This window comes from Xyrauchen texanus, chromosome 31 (genome assembly GCF_025860055.1).
Source record: "Xyrauchen texanus isolate HMW12.3.18 chromosome 31, RBS_HiC_50CHRs, whole genome shotgun sequence".
NCBI lineage: Eukaryota > Metazoa > Chordata > Actinopteri > Cypriniformes > Catostomidae > Xyrauchen > Xyrauchen texanus.
Window position 1 is genome coordinate 8,784,186 of NC_068306.1, and position 20,163 is coordinate 8,804,348.

The following is a 20,163-nucleotide window of genomic DNA, read 5'->3' on the forward strand; positions in this document are numbered from 1 at the left end:
TCTGAGTGGATTCATTGAAAGGGAGTAGCCCTATAATCCCCCATTTCCAACACAAAACATTTCCTACACATACATATTAGCTCTTGTTCCAAACCTACTGAGTTGCCTACGCTGTAAAAAGTTTGCTGTAATTTTTACTGTAACTTACTGGCAGCTGGATGATTATTGTATTGACATTTACAGTAATATTACTGTATTTTCATTTACAGTATATGTACCGTATTTTCATTTACAGCATATGTACTGTATTTTCATTTACAGTACATATGCTGTAAATGTACCGTATTTTCATTTACAGCATATGTACTGTATTTTCATTTACAGTATATGTACTGTATTTTCATTTACAGTATATGTACCGTATTGTCATTTACAGCATATGTACTGTATTTTCATTTACAGTATATGTAACGTATTTTCATTTACAGTATATGTACTGTATTTTCATTTACAGTATATGTACCGTATTGTCATTTACAGCATATGTACTGTATTTTCATTTACAGCATATGTACTGTATTTTCATTTACAGTATATGTACCGTATTGTCATTTACAGCATATGTACTGTATTTTCATTTACAGTATATGTACCGTATTTTCATTTACAGCATATGTACTGTATTTTCATTTACAGTATATGTACTGTATTTTCATTTACAGTATTGTCATTTACAGCATATGTACTGTATTTTCATTTACAGCATATGTACCATATTTTCATTTACAGTATATGTACTGTATTTTCATTTACAGCATATGTACTGTATTTTCATTTACAGCACATGTACTGTATTTTCTTTTCTACTTAATTGAATTGAAATGTAATAGTTAAGATTTAATTTGTATTTTTTTTGTATTCATTTTTTCCACCTGTAGGAAAATCTAATTGTAGCAACCCCCCCCACCAAAAAAATCACAATTACTCATGCACATAATTTTACATTTATTGTCTTCGTTGAACATTTACTTAGTAAAACAAGTTCCTATGTATCTGTAATCTAACATAGCTAAAACTTACACATTTTCAAAGTGATACAAGCCAAAATAAAATGCAATAAAAAAATCAGTTTGTTGTTACTTTTTTGTAATTTTGCCAATAAAAGTCAACAATCTCTCTGATGAGAGATGCCACAGGGAGATTCAGACTGATGCGTTTTCTTTGCATCCTCTATCCAGATTTTTGGCTGACGTGTGACTTTGATTGATTGCTATTTGGTGCCATCAGGGTTGATTCTCAGAATGAACCTCCAAGCACAAGAAAAAATACATTATTTATCAAACCAGTGTTTCTCCAACTGTCATAACTCCGTAATGTATGCACTTTGGGGCCAATAAATGCAATATGTACTGAATACCTACAGGTAAAGTGCATAATTAGTTGATGATCCATGACATTCAAATCACTGAATCGTTCAAATCACCATTACAACAAAATATACTTATGCTGCAACCCTCATTTGGAAAAAAAAAAAATCAATTAAAAAAAATATATAAAAAGATTTATAGACTCACTAATTAGCCTAACATACATGTGGGAAAAAGTAAAGCAATGGGAGGAAACTCAAAGAAATGCATACCCAGGATGTTCTTACTTCAAGGCAACAATTCTTACCACTGAGCTGCCCTTTTTCAGCCTAGACAGGTTGGCATTACAACAAAATCACTGTCCATTTTCCCACCAATACACTTCACATCCCTCATCTACTACATTGACGGTTAATATCAAAATGAGAATCAGAATCAACGTTAATGGCCAAGTATTTGTACACATACAAGGAATTTGACCACAGTTTTTCATTGCTCTCAATATGCTTACACAGGATTTATATTATATTTGATCAATAAAATATATATCAAAGCGGATGGACCCCAACCCAAATTAGGAATATAAATTATGCACAATTTGTAGTCACGCTGTCATTTAACAATTGGTGTTATACTACTTTTGAATGATTTAATGATGTACAAACCTCTGAATAAACTCCATAGTACTGGCCGCTTCTTCCTGGTACTGCACATTGAATACATAGTAGCAGCCAAACAGGACAGCTAATGCTGATGAACAATCTGTTAGCTCCTGCGGCTGGATGATGACTCTGCCCTCCATAGTTAGCATCCATGTTTTTGCTTGGAGAACAGAATCTCCTGTAACAAACACCATCACAGCAGCTTTTTAGTATTGTTACAGCCTATGTTCAGCCTATGCGTAAGATCTTAAAGCTGGTGTTGTACAGACCCACCATCTGATCATAATCTCAGCCATAGTATCAATTAACTAAATTGTTTTCATAGCCTTACCAAGTGCAATCACCTTGGGATGCTGGGAACAGTGAAGCTTCTCTTTACATCTGCTGGAGTTGCAGTGACCTAAGTGCAGCAATTAACCAAAAGTAGGAAGAAATTCATTAGCATTAATACTTACATCAGCCAGAAGAAAGAGTGAATCCTCCCTCTCTCTGAAGTACGTCATTGTGGTAATCATAGATGAAAACTGCAAGGTCAAGTTGACAAATCTAGAATTAGTCAGGTTCATATTTTGATAAAACCAGGAAAGCGTTTACACAGATAAATTACATTGTTTACACACAAATCGCGCGGTCATATTTACAGTAACCACTAACTAGTTGCTTGATAAATATCAACCACGAAACAATGTTATGAGAGGCTGCTGATATAATGGCAACATTTTAATATTAAAGTCAAATACATTGGTTTAAGCGCCAGTTTCTTTATCTTTTGTTTGTCTGCTTAACTTACCATTACGACGGAAACACCAGAAAAGACAAAAGACACCTCCAATCTGGGACTCGAACACGATCCAGACTTCAACCTTGAAGAAAAAAAAGATGCACTTGAAAACACTGTCTCATAAAATAATAACAATAAACTCTGCTTGAACATCGGTGTTGCCTCACACTCTTTAGTATTTCACATTAGCTATTTACGTTGAGTTAAACACTCCTCCTGGTTATCTAACGTTAAAGCGGCAGAGGAACACACAAATGTTGCATTTCTCTGTTTAACTAAGAGTTTCTTCAGCTAATTTAATTGATATTAACATATTCACCAGTTGATAATATCACCATTATGACGGCAATCTCCGACAACTCCTGGCCAACAGACAAAAAAACGGGCGCCAAAAGACAAAAAGTTACTGTTAATAAAACTTTCTTTATTCAGGTGACGCACGTTAGTATGCTGTTAACATTACAAATCAATACATTTGAAAATGTCTCTGTTTTATAAAATTAAATATAATAATACAAACAATATACTAACCTTTTCGATGAATCACCGTTGTAAAATTTCATTCCCAGTTATCCTTTATCTCACTTTCACCAAACAGTATGGGAAAAATATTTGAAAAGAAACCTCTCTTGCCATTGTTCAGTTTTTTGTGGGCAGGTTCACTACTGTAAATGGATTTACAGTACAGAAGAATTACTGTAAAATTACAGTAATGACCATATATTTTCCCATAATCCTTTGCTATTTACAGTAATGTACTGTATACACATTTTACAGTATCTTGCTGTACATATTACAGTAAAATACCGTTCAAATTACACCCATTTAAGGGCAACATAGTTGCACTCACAACACAAAGGTTGTTCTGAAAGCCTTATTAAGGCCTAAATCTAATTATCAGTACATATATTACCTAATATTTATGTATGCTAGTGCTACTTGTCCATAGCTTAGCAACATGCTAATATCAACTGTGAAATTTCTACATTAGCATTAGCATTAGCAACATGCTAATGTCAATTGTGAGTTGCTGCCTATAGAGTGTCGCAAATCAGTCACTTTGATGTTCCATGACTGCTAGAATGCAGCCTTAAAAGGCAACTGCCTACGTAGGCTGTGGAAAGCTATAGGCAGCTCCCTTGGTTATGGAACAGGTCTAAAATCCTACTTTTTCCCCATTTATTGCTAAACTTCCTGTAAAATAACTTGATAACTCATAGCTACACTTTTACCAGAAGTGTGTGTGTGTGTGTGTGTGTGTATAAATAAAATAAAATAAATATAATATAAATTCATCCATCCATCCATCCATCGTCAACCACTTATCCTGTGTACAGGGTCGCAGGAGCCTATCCCAGCTAACAGTGGGTGAAAGGCGGGGGACACCCTGGACAGGTCGCCAGTCCATCACAGGGCCACACATACACTCACACTCACCTCCACACCTAGGGCAATTTTTTTTTTTTGGAGACACCAATTAACCTAGCCTGCATGTCTTTTGGATGGTGGGAGGAAGCCGGAGTACCCAGAGAGAACCCACGCAGACACGGGGAGAACATGCAAACTCCACACAGAAAGGCCGGGGCAACCAGGGTTTGAACCCACAACCTTCTTGCTGTGAGGCAACAGTGCTAACCGCTGCACCACCGTGCCGCCCTAATATAAATTCAATGCAATTAAAATGATGTAACATACATATTGTTTATATCTTGTGGCTATACATTTAAAACAGTGTGTATTTGAATGTTTTCTGATTGGCCCCATTCACTTCCATTGTAAGTGCCTCAGTGAAACCCAGAGCTGGGAGAGCACAGCTGGGTCCTTTTGAATGTGCTAAATTAAAATGGTGAAAAAAATTTTTTTCTTTTCACTGATCCTCAGAGAGGTGTATGTTAGGGCTCAATACTGCACCTGAGAGAGCCAAAGTGAACGTCAGGACACAATTAACGTGAGAGCTTCTGGTTTAGTGCCAGGGGCAGCGTGTGTATGTGAGTAAGTGTACATTGGAACAGGTGTGTGACCGGCTGATGTGTTACAGAGCAATAAAATGGATCTTTTCAGCCACTGTGTGTGTGTGTGTGTGTGTGTGTGTGTGTGTGTGTGTGTGTGTGTGTGTGTGTGTGAGCGTGTATTTATCACTTTGTGGGGACCAAATGTCCCCATAAGGATAGTAAAACCCGAAATTTTTGACCTTGTGGGGACATTTTGTCGGTCCCCATGAGGAAAACAGCTTATAAATCATACTAAATTATGTTTTTTGAAAATGTAAAAATGCAGAAAGTTTTCTGTGAGGGTTAGGTTTAGGGTAGGGTTAGTTTTAGGGGATATAATATAACGTTTGTACAGTATAAAACCATTATGTCTATGGAAAGTCCCCATAAAACATGGAAACACAACATGTGTGTGTGTGTGTGTGTGTGTGTGTGTGTGTGTGTGTGTGTGTGTGTGTGTGTGTGTGTGTAAACATGACACACTTAAGGGCCTCTTCAACTCCATTAATTGGTCATTTGACATTAAAGACCTCTTGCCACCTTTTTCACATGGTTTGCTCAAAAAGACCCAAAACCTTCACAGGAAGGTCACACACACACACACACACACACACACACACACACACACACACACACACACACAGAGTCAGCTCAAAATCTCTGTTGGGCTCTTTTCCATCTGTTTGTGTAAAAGGAATACTTCACACAAAAATGAAAATTCTGCACTCATTTACTCACCCTCAAATGAGATTTGAGCACAGCAGCAGAGGGGTGGATTTTTAGTGAATAACTACCTACATTTTTTGTCTGTTCCTCACACAAAGACCTAATTTGTATTTAGAAGACCTGAAATATAATGTATGAGAGGTACAGTAACCTATACACAACTTTTATGTTTTTTTTGTAAACCAACCCTTAAAGGACAGTAAATAAAAAGACAATAGCAGGCTTTTGAGAAATATCAGGTTAAGTTTGATTCTTGCTCTACCTCACAATACAGTAATCAATTATGCAATTTGAGGTTAACTTTGAGCAGCTATTCACAAAATGTCACTGTGATTGTCTGTGCATGTCTGCGATGATTTTGCACAAAGTCAGACAAGCAAAAAAGACACTTCAGAGTGGCTGGATTTGTCAGATACAGTATGTGTGTATCGTGTGTATCACTGTTAACCTAGTGAGCTTTTTGCTATCTGATCCTAGAGTGCCACCTGCGGTTGTCCCAAATTACAGCGAAAACTTAATGACCTTGTACGCCTCATGCCACCTGCCTGGCACAGATTACCATGACAACCATGTGCGTCTGATCAGACTGTTTGATATTGGATCATTTGAGCTTTTCCCTCTAGTTTCTTATTTTTTAATTGCACACACCTCCAGGAACCCATTGACACAGGTTGTATTTCTGGTCACTAATCACTATCAGGTTTGAGGCTGTGTTTGGATTGGCTCCTGATTAGGATGTGTAATTTTAATATGGTTATGATTCATTGTGTTGTTGGATGTTGCAGTTTGAGGTTAGAAGTAGGGGGGAAGAGTTGAGGTTAAATGTAGAATTAAGAATAAGAGTTTGATTTTTTTTTTTTTATAATATATTTTTTTTAATAAAAACAATTTTATATATATATATATATTGTCACAATCCTCGGTTGTCTGCCCCGTGTTTCTCTAGTCAGTTGTCACGAACTACAATTCCCACAATTCCCGGCCCTCATCACTGCCAGCATTCAATCATTGTTCTCACCTGTTTGTCGTTTGATCTTCACTATCCCTCTGTACTTAACTTAAGCCTGGTCATTTGTTCAGTCTCTGTCGATCGTTGTTTGTGGATGTTGGATGCTTGATGCTTCACCCTGCTTCACCCTGCTTCACCCTGCTTCACCCTGCTTCACCCTGCTCTTGTTCCCTTGATGTTTTCATGTTTTGGTTTAATTTTCCCATCGTGGACGTTTCCTTTGTTCCAGTTTTGTTTGTTTTCACTTTGATCATTAAAGAACCCGCGTTTAGATCCTCACTCCTTGTCTGCCTCCTCCTGCTAAACGTTACAGAATGATCGACCAAATATGGATCTAGCGGCCTTCCTCAAAGAACTCACACAGGCGGACTTATCAGTTCGGGAGTTCACTCACTTTTTTTCCGGTGTGGCCAGTTACACCGGTTGGAATGACGAGGCCTTGAAGGTAGCGTACCGGTTCGGACTACCAAGACACCGATGGTGGGAGTTGCCAGAGACCGGAGACTTCACCTGGCAGGAGTATGTGGGTCTCGTGGTGAAGGAACTCGCTGCTGGGGAACCACCTCTCTCGATCCCAGCTCCCGCCTCTGGGCTCCCCACGCATTCCTTGGCCAACGAGCCAGCGCTGCCAGCCTCGTCCGCCCGGAGGAGGAGGAGGAGAGGAATGGCTTCCGCTCCCCAGTTCACGCCAGCCACGGTCAGCGAGCCAGAGCCCACGCCAGCCACGGTCAGCGAGCCAGAGCCCACGCCAGCCACGGTCAGCGTAGCCAGAGCCCACGCCAGCCACGGTCAGCGTGCCAGAGCCCACGCCAGCCACGGTCAGCGTGCCAGAGCCCACACCAGCCACGGTCAGCGAGCCAGAGCCCGCCAGCCACGTCAGCCAGAGCCCACGCCAGCTCGAGCCAGGTGCCATGCCAGCCACGGTCAGCGTGCCAGAGCCCACACCAGCCACGGTCAGCGTGCCTGCAGCCCCGACCGTCAGTGAGCCTGTGCCTGCAGCCCCTACCTTCAGTGAGCCAGTGCCTGCAGCCCCGACCGTCAGTGAGCCAGCGCCTGCAGCCCCGACCATCAGTGAGCCAGCAGCTGCAGCCTCGAACGTCAGTGAGCCAGCGCCTGCAGCCTCGAACGTCAGTGAGCCAGCGCCTGTAGCCTCGACCGTCCCAGAGCCCGCGCCTGTAGCCTCGACCGTCCCAGAGCCTCTCCAGCCTTCCTCTGCTCCGCCCCTCGAGCCTTCCACTGCTTCAATCCCAGAGCTTTCCACGGCTCCGCCTCCTGAACCTCCCTCGGCTCCGCCTCCAGAGCCTCCCTCAGCTCCGCCTCCAGAGCCTTCTACGCCACCACCTCCCTCGGCTCTGCCTCCCGAGCCTCCCTCAGCAACGCCTCCTGAGCCTCCCAGGGCTCCGCCAACCACGGCTCCGTCTCCTGAGCCTCCCACGGCTCTGCCTCCTGAGCCGTCCTCGGCTCGGCCTCCTGGGCCACCCATGGCTCTGCCACCTGAGTCTTTCACGGCTCCGCCCTCCATGGCTCTGCCACCAGAAATCCTCATGGCTCCACCTACCATTGGCCCATGGCTGTGGCCCTGTGGCCGACTCCCAGACCTCCCGAACCTGTCCTGTGGCCGACTCCCAGGCCTCCTGAACCTGTCCTTGCCCTGTGGGCAGCTCCCAGGCCTCCTGAACCTGTCCTTGCCCTGTGGGCAGCTCCCAGGCCTCCTGAACCTGTCCTTGCCCTGTGGCCAGCTCCCAGGCCTCCTGAACATGTCCCTGTCCTGTGGCCACCTCCCAGGCCACCTGACCCAGTCCCCGTCTTGTGGCCTTCTTGGACTGCCTGTCTGCCCCTTGTGCCCCGTGGACTGCCTGCCTGCCCTCTGTGCCTCCTTGGACTGCCTGCCTGCCCTCTGTGCCTCCTTGGACTGCCTGTCTGCCCTCTGTGCCTCCTTGGACTGCCTGTCTGCCCCTTGTGCCCCCGTGGACTGTCTGGTTGCCCCTTGTGCCCCCTTGGACTGTCTGGTTGCCCCTTGTGCTCTCCTTGGTCTGCCAGTGTATAATATATATATATATATTATATACATTTCAATTATATAAAAAAATTCCATTGAATTTAGTAATCTTTAATAAAATAATTTAAATGCTATTTATTTTAAGTTTTATGAATGTATTTTTTTTTTATATTACATAAATCAATTAGATACAATTTTGTTTTGAAACTGAAATGCGTAAACCTTAAAAATAGGTTATAATATTTTTTGAGTGTATAGGGTTAGGAGTATAGGTGTTACACAAATAATAATTAATAATTTCAAATAAGTTTCTTAATATTTTTATCTTATCTAAATAACAAGACATACTTGACAAGCATAATGACATAAGATATTATATCTTGTTTTAAGAGAAATCTAACCAAATTTACAGAGGTTTATGTTTAAAACAAGATAAAACTATTTGCCAGTGTGGTAACAAACAAATATGACTTTTTAATTAATTACATACATTTTTCCTTTCACCATTAACATTTTTTTATTATTATTCTAAGCATAAAATACACATAATTTTGTTAGATTTCTCTGAAACCAAAACTTAATTCATATGTAATTTTGCTTCTCAAGCAAATGCATCTTGTTTGGTACAGGCGTGTACCGTGGTGGTGTACCGTGGTGGTGCATAAGACATTATTGGTCATTCAGTGTTTCTGTTAAAAGACTAACAATAAAGACGTCCGATACAGTATAGGGTTAGAGGTTTGTATTATGGTTAAGGTTTTAATGTCCAGTCATCAGACTTTCCAGTTCACCCTTTAGTGGAGTTACAAAATCCTCTCCTGTGTTTCGTACATTGTCGGCTTGTGTTACCTGGGCTGTGATTACATCACAATGACGTCATAGGATCAGATCACCCAGTGTCCTTGGATGTGGGAGCTAAGAGATCAGAATGACCCATTATAGGACACCTCAACAACTCTGCAAATGTTCTCTCATTACCCAAATCATCTCCGCAGTAACTACATTCATATTTCATGCATTGTTTCTAGTCAGAATGCAATTGTTGCATGTCGAAATGCAATTTATACCACAATGCAAGCACACGTTGCATTGTTTGCATTACTGCATATATAGTGAGCCACGCATTTGTGTAAACTGTCTTCTTCTATGGTGAATTTTTACCTTTCAGGTCAACTACTTTTAATGTGGAGTAACAGTTTGAAGAGAATGTTGATGAGCAAGTTAAAGGAATATTCCAGCTTCAATACAAGTAAAGCTGCATCGGTGGCATAATATTGATTACCACAAACACCCCTCCTTTTCTTTTAAAAAGCAAAACACTGAGGCACTTATAATGGAAGTGAATGGGGCCTAATTTTTACAGGGTTTAAAGGTAGAAATGTGAAACTTGTAATTTTATAAAAGCACTAACCCTAATTGTTCTGTTGCAACTTTAGCATTTTTTGTGCTATAAAGTTTTTAAATTGTCATTTTTGCTGCTGACTAAATTACCCAGATTACAGGGTGTTACATTGTCACTGTAGCAAAGCTGTATGTAATATAACATAACACATGTTTTCTCTCTCTCTTTCTCTCTCTCTCTGTGTTATAAATCAGAATGAATTAGCCGTAGTGCAGATCATACAGACATCCAAGCCAGATCACTAATTAAACAACAGAGGAAATTGCTCCTCACATGAAATACTTGCATGTGAGTAGATGCAATAGTGTGTCTGAATGGGAGATTTGTAGAAAGGGCTGATGGGTAAACAGGGTCTCTGACCCATCCTCCAAGCACAACAAGACAAACTTACATATACAGAACAAAAAAACACACACAAAACATATACAAGAGGAAGACTCCATGGATATGATGAGCCACACCTTTGATCAGCAACAGGATGTATGGTACAAAGACAAAGATCCCCCATTTAGCCTTAACAGACTGTAGGGGCAAGTCCTGTTAGCAAGCACCTATGAAGGCCAGAATGGTCCACAAGGGGGTGGGTGGCCAGCACCACGCCCGACCACCTTTGTCTCCCCAGTGGCAATGTTGTACACACCACACCAGGTACTCATTTTAGGCTGAGTCAACCTAGGGGAGGCCCGGGACCGGTTCAGATAATTGTCACTGGTGTTGGCCATGAGCAGGATTCGAACTCAGGTCACCAGGTTCGTAGCGCAGCACGCTAACCGCTACACTACCACTCCCCACAGATATGGTACACACACACACACACACACACATGTAGTGTTTCCATGTTTTATGGGGACTTTCCATAGACATAATGGTTTTTATACTGTACAAACTTTATATTCTATCCCCTAAACCTAACCCTACCCCTAAACCTAAATCTCACAGAAAACTTTCTGCATTTTTACATTTTCAAAAAACATAATTTTGTATGATGTATAAGCTGTTTTCCTCATGGAGACCGACAAAATGTCCCCACAAGGTCAAAAATTTCGGGTTTTCTATCCTTATGGGGACATTTGGTCCCCACAAAGTGATAAATACATGCTCACTCATACACACACACACACACACACACACACACACACACACACACACACACACACACACACACACTCACACTAGATCGCTATTGCAGTGTCTTTAGACAATGAAAGCAGTGTTAGGAACATTGTGCTCCCCTACTGGTTTCATCAGCTCAGACAAAAAGCTGATAAACCTTGTGCACTCCTGAAGGTTACACACACGCATAGTGGTCTGTATAATGGGGAGGAAGCAAACTGTGAGATAGCACACCTTACACCTGTGTGTGAGCCAAGAGTGGCAAGCCTAAATACTCCCACTGAATCGTGTCTCCATGACAACCATGCAGAAGTATGTCCTGACTGATTATAATACACACACGTACAAACACATACATTCATGCAGCGGTGTAGACAGACCCTGGCTGAGAGGGCTGAAGCCCTGGATTTTTTATGAATAGCCCCGAAAGGCATTGTTCATAACATCAGGCGTACAAAAGCAACAAGGCTGGCTGCAATTCTGGCTTCAAATGTAAATTAATTCCAAACAGTGAGCCCAATTTATGTTCATTGGCAGTTTGCACTTTGACTTTTGCCTGCTTTTCATTCTCAAGTTCATCAGACGAGACATTACAAACGCCTCGTGTGGGAGCTTTCTGTTTTCTCTAACGGGGGTGCAGCTTTTCTGTATCAGAGGTACTGAGGTTTTAATATGCAAGCATTGTTTTGAAATATGTAATCTATAAACCTCATTTCTAATCGTAATTTTTTTTAAACAATCCACACATCAGGTAGATTTTAATGCATGCACCAGTCATCTTGTTCGGTTATGTGGGTTTAGTCCCAGTCTGCCCCTGGATGTGGTGGATGTAGTTAAATCATAGGCCTACTTTCGTTTAGGATTTAGCAATAAAGAAATCCTTGGTCTTTTGGCTCATCAGCACAGTGTTATTAGTGTCTGGACTCTGCAGCGGTTATGTAGGAAATGTAATTTATTCAGGAGAAAGAATCAGACAGATTTGAGCAGTCCCGATCTGCATTGTTGTTGGGTTTTCCTCTCTAAACAATACTGTAATTGAGGGGATGTAACCACATACAATGTTTTGAAATGGACCTACTGTCTATAATTCACAGCAGTTCCAATTATTTTTCACTTCACTTGAGTGTGAGCCTATATTTCGCACCTCCCTTGATAGGTGCCCACTTTGAAAACTCCTGTACTTATGCACACCTCATTCATTAACAGAGAGCTCGCAAAAACTTCCCACAAATTCAGCTTGGCTAACTTACATTTACATTTATGCATTTGGCAGACGCTTTTATCCAAAGTGACTTACAGTGCACTTATTACAGGGACAATCCACCCGGAGCAATCTGACACTTACTCGCCAGTTCTCCGATACGCCGTAGCTTGTTCCTCGGCCACTTCTCCACCCTCTAACGGACGACAGCCATGCCTCTCCTCCGCTTCCAGGTTGCCGGACTCCTCGTCCCCCGGCAGATGGCCGTGGCTGCTCCGTTGGGGTGGACGGTAGTGGCGATAACTCTACTATGGTGTATCCCTCCTCCTTCCCGGATTTCGGCACCAGTGTAACATAATTTGATGGAATTGAGGAGGCGAGAACTGGCTTGTCAATATAAATAATATTTTAATGAGCCGCTAAACAAAAGATAAAACACACACGACGGACATGTCCATAAACGATCTCTCTCTCTCTCGCACCATCATCCGCAGTCGGCCTTTATCCCTCTCGGAGGCTCGATTAGCCTGATAATGGACCGGGTGTGTAGAATCACGACCCGGCCCCGCCCTGCCAGAAGGTCCTTCCTAGCCTTGGCCTGTTCCCCCATCTGAGTACATACTGCTTTTCTAGTAAACACATACAGAGCTACTGAACGTGACTCTGTGAGCTAGAATTTGGTTGCTTAGGAGACCTGGCTGGAGTCACTCAGCATGTCCTGGATTCGAACTTGCGACTCCAGGTATGGTGTCTGTTTTAGATCTATTCATCTGCTAAACATCTTAAAATGATCAGATGTACAAACATTCTAAATATGTCTCAAAGACATCCGCAATACATATTCCTCTTGAATGTCAAAAAGACATTCAGCAGATGTCTTTGAGATGTTTATGATTTTGAATGTCTGTAAATCTGACCTTTTTAAGATGTTTAGCAGATTAGAATGCGATGCGTTCAAGATAGAAAAATAAAAAAATATCTAAAACAGACATCTCAGAGATATATGTGCGCTATCTGGGAAGTCCACATGCTTTTTGAGGCCACTGTCTATACATACACACAATCAGTCATTCAACACAAAGTCTACTTTAAAATCCGGGATGTACAGAACCATTGTCTTATTTTATTTGCTCCTGAATCATTTTCTCTCCAACATACAGTAAACATTTCCAGTCTTTGTGTTACCCTTCGCAGCCATCTTTTTTCAATTTTGATTTATTTAGGTCCTGTTTCTTCTCTAAGATCTAGTACTCTGCGGGATATTAAAATTGAGCAGTTATACAGTATATAACGCAGAAACATTCGTGCACACAGTGCCAAATATTCCAAATAAATGTATAAATAGTATCGTACATCTTTATATATAGAAGTAACCCATAAGAGTATATCCATATGTTTATTAATTATGTTTATTAAATGCTCTGAGAATGTAAACACTCGAATGATGTTGCGGGACCATATTTGATACAGCAAAATATGTGTTACATTCTATATGTTCCTTCTCTATAGGTTCCTCCTGCCTCCCGCGCACATTCTATGTAAACTGTGCCATGTGCGCGCGCTCACAGAGCGGAATCTATAGACTGTTACACAGAAGGAAAACGAATCTCGCGCTTCCCGGAAGCTGTGCCGCAGAATCATGGCGACCGTCTCCGTGTGCCAGTATCATCCCGGAGGTTTCACTTTCGAAAACTGCAAGAGGTGAGGAGCACCACGATTTTTCCTGATTTATTAACGGGGATGTGTCCGTCTTCTAGTTTATTTTACAATGTGTTAGTTTGGGGAAAATAATGAAGAGTTTTAAGGGTTTTTAAAGGAGGTGTTAACGGGTGGTTAGTCACGGCCTGGTTGAATGACTCAGGAGATTTTCTCTCAAACGTGAAGTAATGGACTGTTTCCCCGTTAAAACATTCGCATAACCGTATTATTATGCGTTAAGATTATTCTTACGTAGTTTTTACTTTTTGGGAATTTTTTTCCTCCGTCATTTTTGATAATGTTGTTATTTGTGGGCTTTGATAGCGCCGCGCTCTTATGTTTCGCCGGTTTAGACAATTACCATTAATCTCGAATTTAAACTGAAATGCCTGTATTTTTTATTCATTTAAACTTTTAGTTCGACCTTATTCTTTGAGTTGTTTCTCTATTAATTTGAAAAAGTATGTGTTATGTAAGTGAATACATAAAGGTGTGTTACCAACTAATATAACACACATTCCCTGTCTTAGGTCAGTTAGGATCACTACTTTATTTTATGTGAAATGTCAGAATAATACTAGAGAAAATTATTTTATTTCAACTTTTATTTCTTTCATCACATTCCCAGTGGGTCAGAAGTTTACATATACTTTTATAGTATTTGGTTGCATTGCCTTTAAATCGTTTAACTTGGTCAAATATTTTGGGTAGCCTTCCACAAGCTTCTCCCAATAAGTTGCTGGAATTTTGGCCCATTCCTCCAGACAGAACTGGTATAACCTGGTCAGGTTTGTAGGCCTCCTTGCTCGCACACGCTTTTTCAGTTCTGCCCTAAACTTTATATCGGATTGATGTCAGGGCTTTGTGATGGCCACTCCAATACCTTTGACCTTTTTGCAATTTTTGCCACAACTTTGGAGGTATGCTTGGTGTCATTGTCCATTTGGAAGACCCATTTGTGACCGAGCTTTAACTTCCTGGCTGATGTCTTGAGATGTTGCTTCAATACACCTACATCATTTTCCTTCCTCATGATGCCATCTATTTTGTGAAATGCACCAGTCCCTCCTGCAGCAACATGATGCTGCCACCCCGATGATTCAAGGTTGGGATGGTGTTCGTCGACTTGTAAGCCTCAAACTTTTTCCTCCAAACATAATAATGGTCATAATTACCAAAAAAGGCCAATTTGTGTTTCATCAAACCAGAGGAAATTTCTCCAAAATGTAAGATCTTTGTCCCCATGTGCACTTGCAAACTGTAGTAGGGCTTTTTTATGGTGGTTTTGGAGCAGCGGCTTCATCCTTGCGGAGCAGTCTTTCAGGTTATGTCAATATAGGACTAATTTTACTGTAGATATAGATACTTGTCCACCTGTTTCCTCCGGCATCTTCACAAGGTCCTTGCTGTGTTTCTGGGATTTATTTGCACTTTTCGCACCAACCTACGTTCATCTCCAGGAGACAGAATACGTCTCATACCTGAGTGGTATGATGGCTGCGTGGTCCCATGGTGTTTATACTTGCATACTATTGTTTGTAAAGATGAACGTGGTACCATCAGGTGTTTGGAAATTGCTCCCAAAGATGAAGCAGACTTGTGGAGGTCCAAAAAAAAATGTTCTACGGTTTTGGCTGATTTCTTTTGCCTTAAAGTACATCCACAGGTACACCTCCAATTCATTATGCCTCCTATCAGAAGCTAATTGTCTAAAGGCTTGACATAATTTTCTGGAATTTTCCAAGCTGTTTAAAGGCACAGTTATCTTGGTATATGTAATCTTCTGACCCACTGGAATTATGATATGGTCAATTAAAAGTGAAACAATCTGACTGTAAACAATTGTTGGAAAAATTACTTGTCATGCACAAAGTACATGTCTTAAACTACTTGCAAAAACTATAGTTTGCAATCTGTGGAGTGGTTAAAAAATACTTTAAGTTCATATAAACATCTGATTTCAGCTGTGTATATATAAATGTGTGTGCGTATCTTGAAACATGCATTTTATTGGTAATACAACTGTAATGTAAATGTGCATAAGGGAGTGGTAATGTATTTGAGAGTGTTGAAAAATAAACTTAAGAACTTGAAGATTATTTTTGCTGTCTTGTAGAAATGCTCTTCTGGAGGCAGACATCAGTAAGCTCGGATTCAGCGTCCCAGCTGCTCGCAAAACCGGCACCACTATCTGTGGAATTGTTTACAAGGTAGGAGAAAAAGATTGAATAGATTTACTTCTCTTCCTTGCTTAACAGTCACCCAAATTAAATAAAGCTGTATTAGAATAAGGGTTTACATGCATCTTTTTTTCTCTCAGGATGGTGTTGTTTTAGGTGCCGACACACGGGCGACTGAAGGAATGATTGTAGCTGATAAAAACTGCTCTAAAATTCACTACATCTCTCCTAATATCTAGTGAGTCTCACCACCCTGTGCTGTGTGACATACAATCCTGGACACAAAAATTACACAGTTGCTCACTTTCTCATAGCATTTTATCTCAACTTCTGTTGTATTTAAATGTGCTTTATAATTAAATAACTTGACCTAACTTGACTGTCTTTCTGTAGTTGTTGTGGAGCCGGTACTGCAGCAGACACTGAGATGACCACACAGATAATCTCCTCCAACCTGGAGCTCCATTCTCTGTCCACCGCCCGTCTCCCACGAGTTGCCACCGCCAACCGTATGCTCAAACAGATGCTCTTCAGGTAACAAATTATGACTGTGAATGATTGTGTGTGCCTATAAATAGAATGCAATTGTGTATAGATCAATATTTGTATGCTAAAGGCTAAGTATATTTGGCTGAGTCTACCATGTGTTTATATATGTAGATATCAAGGTTATATTGGTGCTGCTTTAGTTCTTGGAGGGGTGGACTGCGCCGGCCCGCATTTGTACAGCATCTACCCCCATGGTTCAACAGACAAACTGCCCTACGTCACCATGGGTGAGTTATACTAACAGTTCCCCCTCTGAATCATTTACATGGCAGTCAGCCTCCTGTTGCACACAAAAGGGGAGATATTGTGTTGTTCCAAACCCATATGATTTACTTTCTTCCATGGAACACAAAAGGAGATGTTAGACCGAGTAACCGCATCAGGCTACATTTCCCTCTCTGGCCAGTAGAGGTCGTTCCTGCAGCGGTAGTGAGCAAGAATATTCATGTTAGTAAAACAGTTAAAATACAGTACTGTGCAAAAGTTTTAGGCACTTGTGAAAAATGTTGCAATAATGACTTCGATTTCATTTAATCACTTAATGTCATACCAAGTCCAGTAAACATAAAAAAAGCTAAATCAACAATCGGTGTGACTACCTTTGCATTTAAAACAGCACTAATTCTCCTAGATACACCTGGACACAGTTTTACTTGGTTGTTGGCAGATAGGATGTTCCATGCTTCTTGGAGAATTCGATTCAGTTGCTTCTGTCTCTTTATGTAATCTCAGACTGACACGATGTTCATTGGGGTCCATGACATCTATTGCAGGGCTCCGTGTTCTTCTATTCTAATCTTTTCTATTTGCAAAAGTAAAATTTGGGAGTCTAACATTTATATTTCCTATTGATACACTAAAGCTGAAGATATAAATTACCATCTTAGACTAATGCTTTTGTGAAAGACTTTTGCACAGTACTGTATCTGTCATTAATCTTACAAATGTACTTAACAAGCAAATCGATAGAATTCAAAAAAATATATACACTATATTTTTAAGCGAAAAAGCAACATTCACCATGCCATGGTCGCTATGATCTTAGGTGCCATTTTTTATTTATTTTTTTCAGCTTTGCACACTAGCGCTGTTTATACAGTACATCAAGTGAAAGGGACTTCTGAAAATACGTCTCGAGACAACTACATTTTGTTTCCTTCTTGTGCCATTCTTGTGTTTAATGGAAGGACACTTTCTGAGTGAACAGTCCATTAGTCGTTTATCTGTAGTCCTCTGTATATGTGTATTTATTATGTAATTAATTACTCTGGACAATTTTTATACTGCTGAGCTGCTTTATCCTACATGCTATCAACACCTTTTTTTCTGTCTGTCTTGTACATTTAATGTCAGCATGTGTTTTTCTTTTCAGGTTCTGGCTCTCTGGCAGCAATGGCAGTCTTTGAGGATCGCTACAGGCCAAACATGGAGGTTCGCTGTACCTATAATTTCCTTACCTATAACGAGATCTATTCAGATGAAGATAATGATTATTATGGTGATGATTGTGTTGAACAGGAGGAAGAAGCCAAGCGTCTGGTTCGAGATGCGATCGCAGCTGGTATCTTCAATGATCTTGGCTCTGGCAGCAACATTGACCTGTGTGTGATCACTAAGGGGAAGGTGGACTACCTGAGACCACACGACTTAGCCAATAAGAAAGGTGTCAGGTAAGATATGTATTCTGCCATTAAGATCATACACACCTTTACCTGCTTTTATCTGCATGTGGGTAATGCCTCAGACACACCAGTCTGAGCACGGAAAATCTGAACTTTGGCATTTACACTTGTATCACGCCATGCAAATTGCATGCATGGAAGTAACATTGAATTTAATCTCTGTCATCTGATTGCATGCTCTTTAAAAAATAAATAAAAATGCTCTCAGTAACATTTGTGTTTGTTGCGCTGACACCTAGCTGTGCAGATGCAGCGTCAAGCAAAACAGTTATTCCCTTACAGTGTCATTACAGAGTGAAAGCGTCCAATTACAGGGGATTATTGAGACATAGCAAAGTAATATTCATCCGTTCATATGATCTCCACATGGCGGCACTCATGAATGTGCATCCAGCACATTTAACTGGGTTTTTTTAAAAGTCTTAATTCGCCCTTCTGCAAAATAAGGCCTTATAAAGGTCTTAAATCAGAGCAACAAGTCTTTAATTCATAGGGTCATGGCATTATATGTAGTATGAGCGATTGTTTTCTCATTGCGGGACTGTGTATGTGAGGATGTGTTATGTCAAATAGCTTCTTTGGGGCAGTACTAAATAAAAACAAAATGCTATTTTTATGATCCCCCCAAATGAGGGATCAAAAGTCCAAGAAAAAGTCCAAAAACATCATGTCTAACGAATGTTGCAGCCAGTGTTACTAACAGTCTGATGATGCAGGCTGCCACGTGTGCATGGTATTAATTAGAGATCACAATATGGTCACTGTAAGGCTGGTGGCTGACTCATGCTTCATTGTTGCCTGTTCCCTTTTAAGAGAGGATTGGATTGATGGGCGCCCTGCGTGAGTAACCCTGTGTTTGTGTGTAAAAACTAGTACCGACATCTAGACTTGAAATTAACCTGCATGTGTTTGACTAACCAGGTTGGGAGTTTGGGGTAGTTGGGTTGTGCACATCTGAGTTGCTGTCTTTGGTGCGTTTTAACATTGTAACATGATTATAATCAATCTCTTATGGGCAGGGTTCCCACGGTTATGTAAAACCTGGCAATTTCTAGGAATTTTGAAATTGTATTTATTGGCCTCAGAAACCAATGTATAAAATCTTATAAAGTCAGATTTAATTTATATTGAATATACATGTTTCTAGATATGCTCCGCTCAAAACGATTTCATTGGCTAGAAATACTTTTTTTTTTTTTTTGGAAGTGAAATCTCTAAAATATGAAATCTGTAGTGTAATCATGGGCTTTCATTGGTCAAAAAGTGTGGGAACCATGTACAGTATTAATGTAGAAGAGCGAGTGATATTTTGCTAATCTAACCCGCAGACACTCGTGTGTTTCACGAGGACACCTCATCTGGATCAGAGCATCTTTTCCCTTGTGGAAAAACATGCAGCGTTTCATTCCCGTTTGGAACCGTGTGTGTTTACTGTAGGCTTCAGCCTCTCCTTTCATCCTTAACTAACTTTGTCTGATCTCATCACAGAACCGGAAGCTACAGCTACAAGCGTGGAACCACTGGGGTTCTAACAAAGGTTGTGACTCCTCTGAACCTGGATGTGGTAGAGGAGACTGTGCTGACCATGGACACCTCATGAGAAGATACAACCCACCTCATTACAAGACACAACCAACCATGCTTTGATGTATTTTTTTCCCCAATAACCATTTTCTTATGTGGTGATGTAGTTGTTTTTCAGTATTTCCAATAAAAAAAAGTTGTGTATGGAAGCTTGTATTTTTCTTTTCTTGTGTTTTGATTGAGAGACAAAAGATTTCCTGAATTCTGACGTCTGTGGAATACCAGTATACTCGCTGCATGCTTCTCACTATTTTAAATTGTTGTAGGCAAGTATGAAAC

General features: G+C 40.7%; 1 protein-coding gene across 2 annotated transcripts; it reads left to right on the forward strand.

The window, feature by feature from the left end:
- The first annotated feature begins 13,775 nt into the window (after positions 1-13,775).
- LOC127624844 (proteasome subunit beta type-7-like) lies at positions 13,776-20,046 on the forward strand. 2 transcript variants are annotated; one of them, XM_052099796.1, is made up of 8 exons: positions 13,776-13,892; positions 16,006-16,099; positions 16,210-16,307; positions 16,463-16,603; positions 16,730-16,845; positions 17,991-18,049; positions 18,137-18,288; positions 19,789-20,046. In XM_052099796.1, exons 1-8 carry the CDS (start codon positions 13,831-13,833, stop codon positions 19,898-19,900), a joined length of 834 nt encoding a protein of 277 aa, XP_051955756.1. In that variant the 5' UTR covers positions 13,776-13,830; the 3' UTR covers positions 19,901-20,046. The 2 variants fall into 2 exon arrangements, with proteins under 2 accessions (XP_051955756.1, XP_051955757.1); XM_052099797.1 differs by lacking the exon at positions 19,789-20,046 and adding an exon at positions 19,114-19,159.
- The last annotated feature ends 117 nt before the right edge of the window (positions 20,047-20,163 follow it).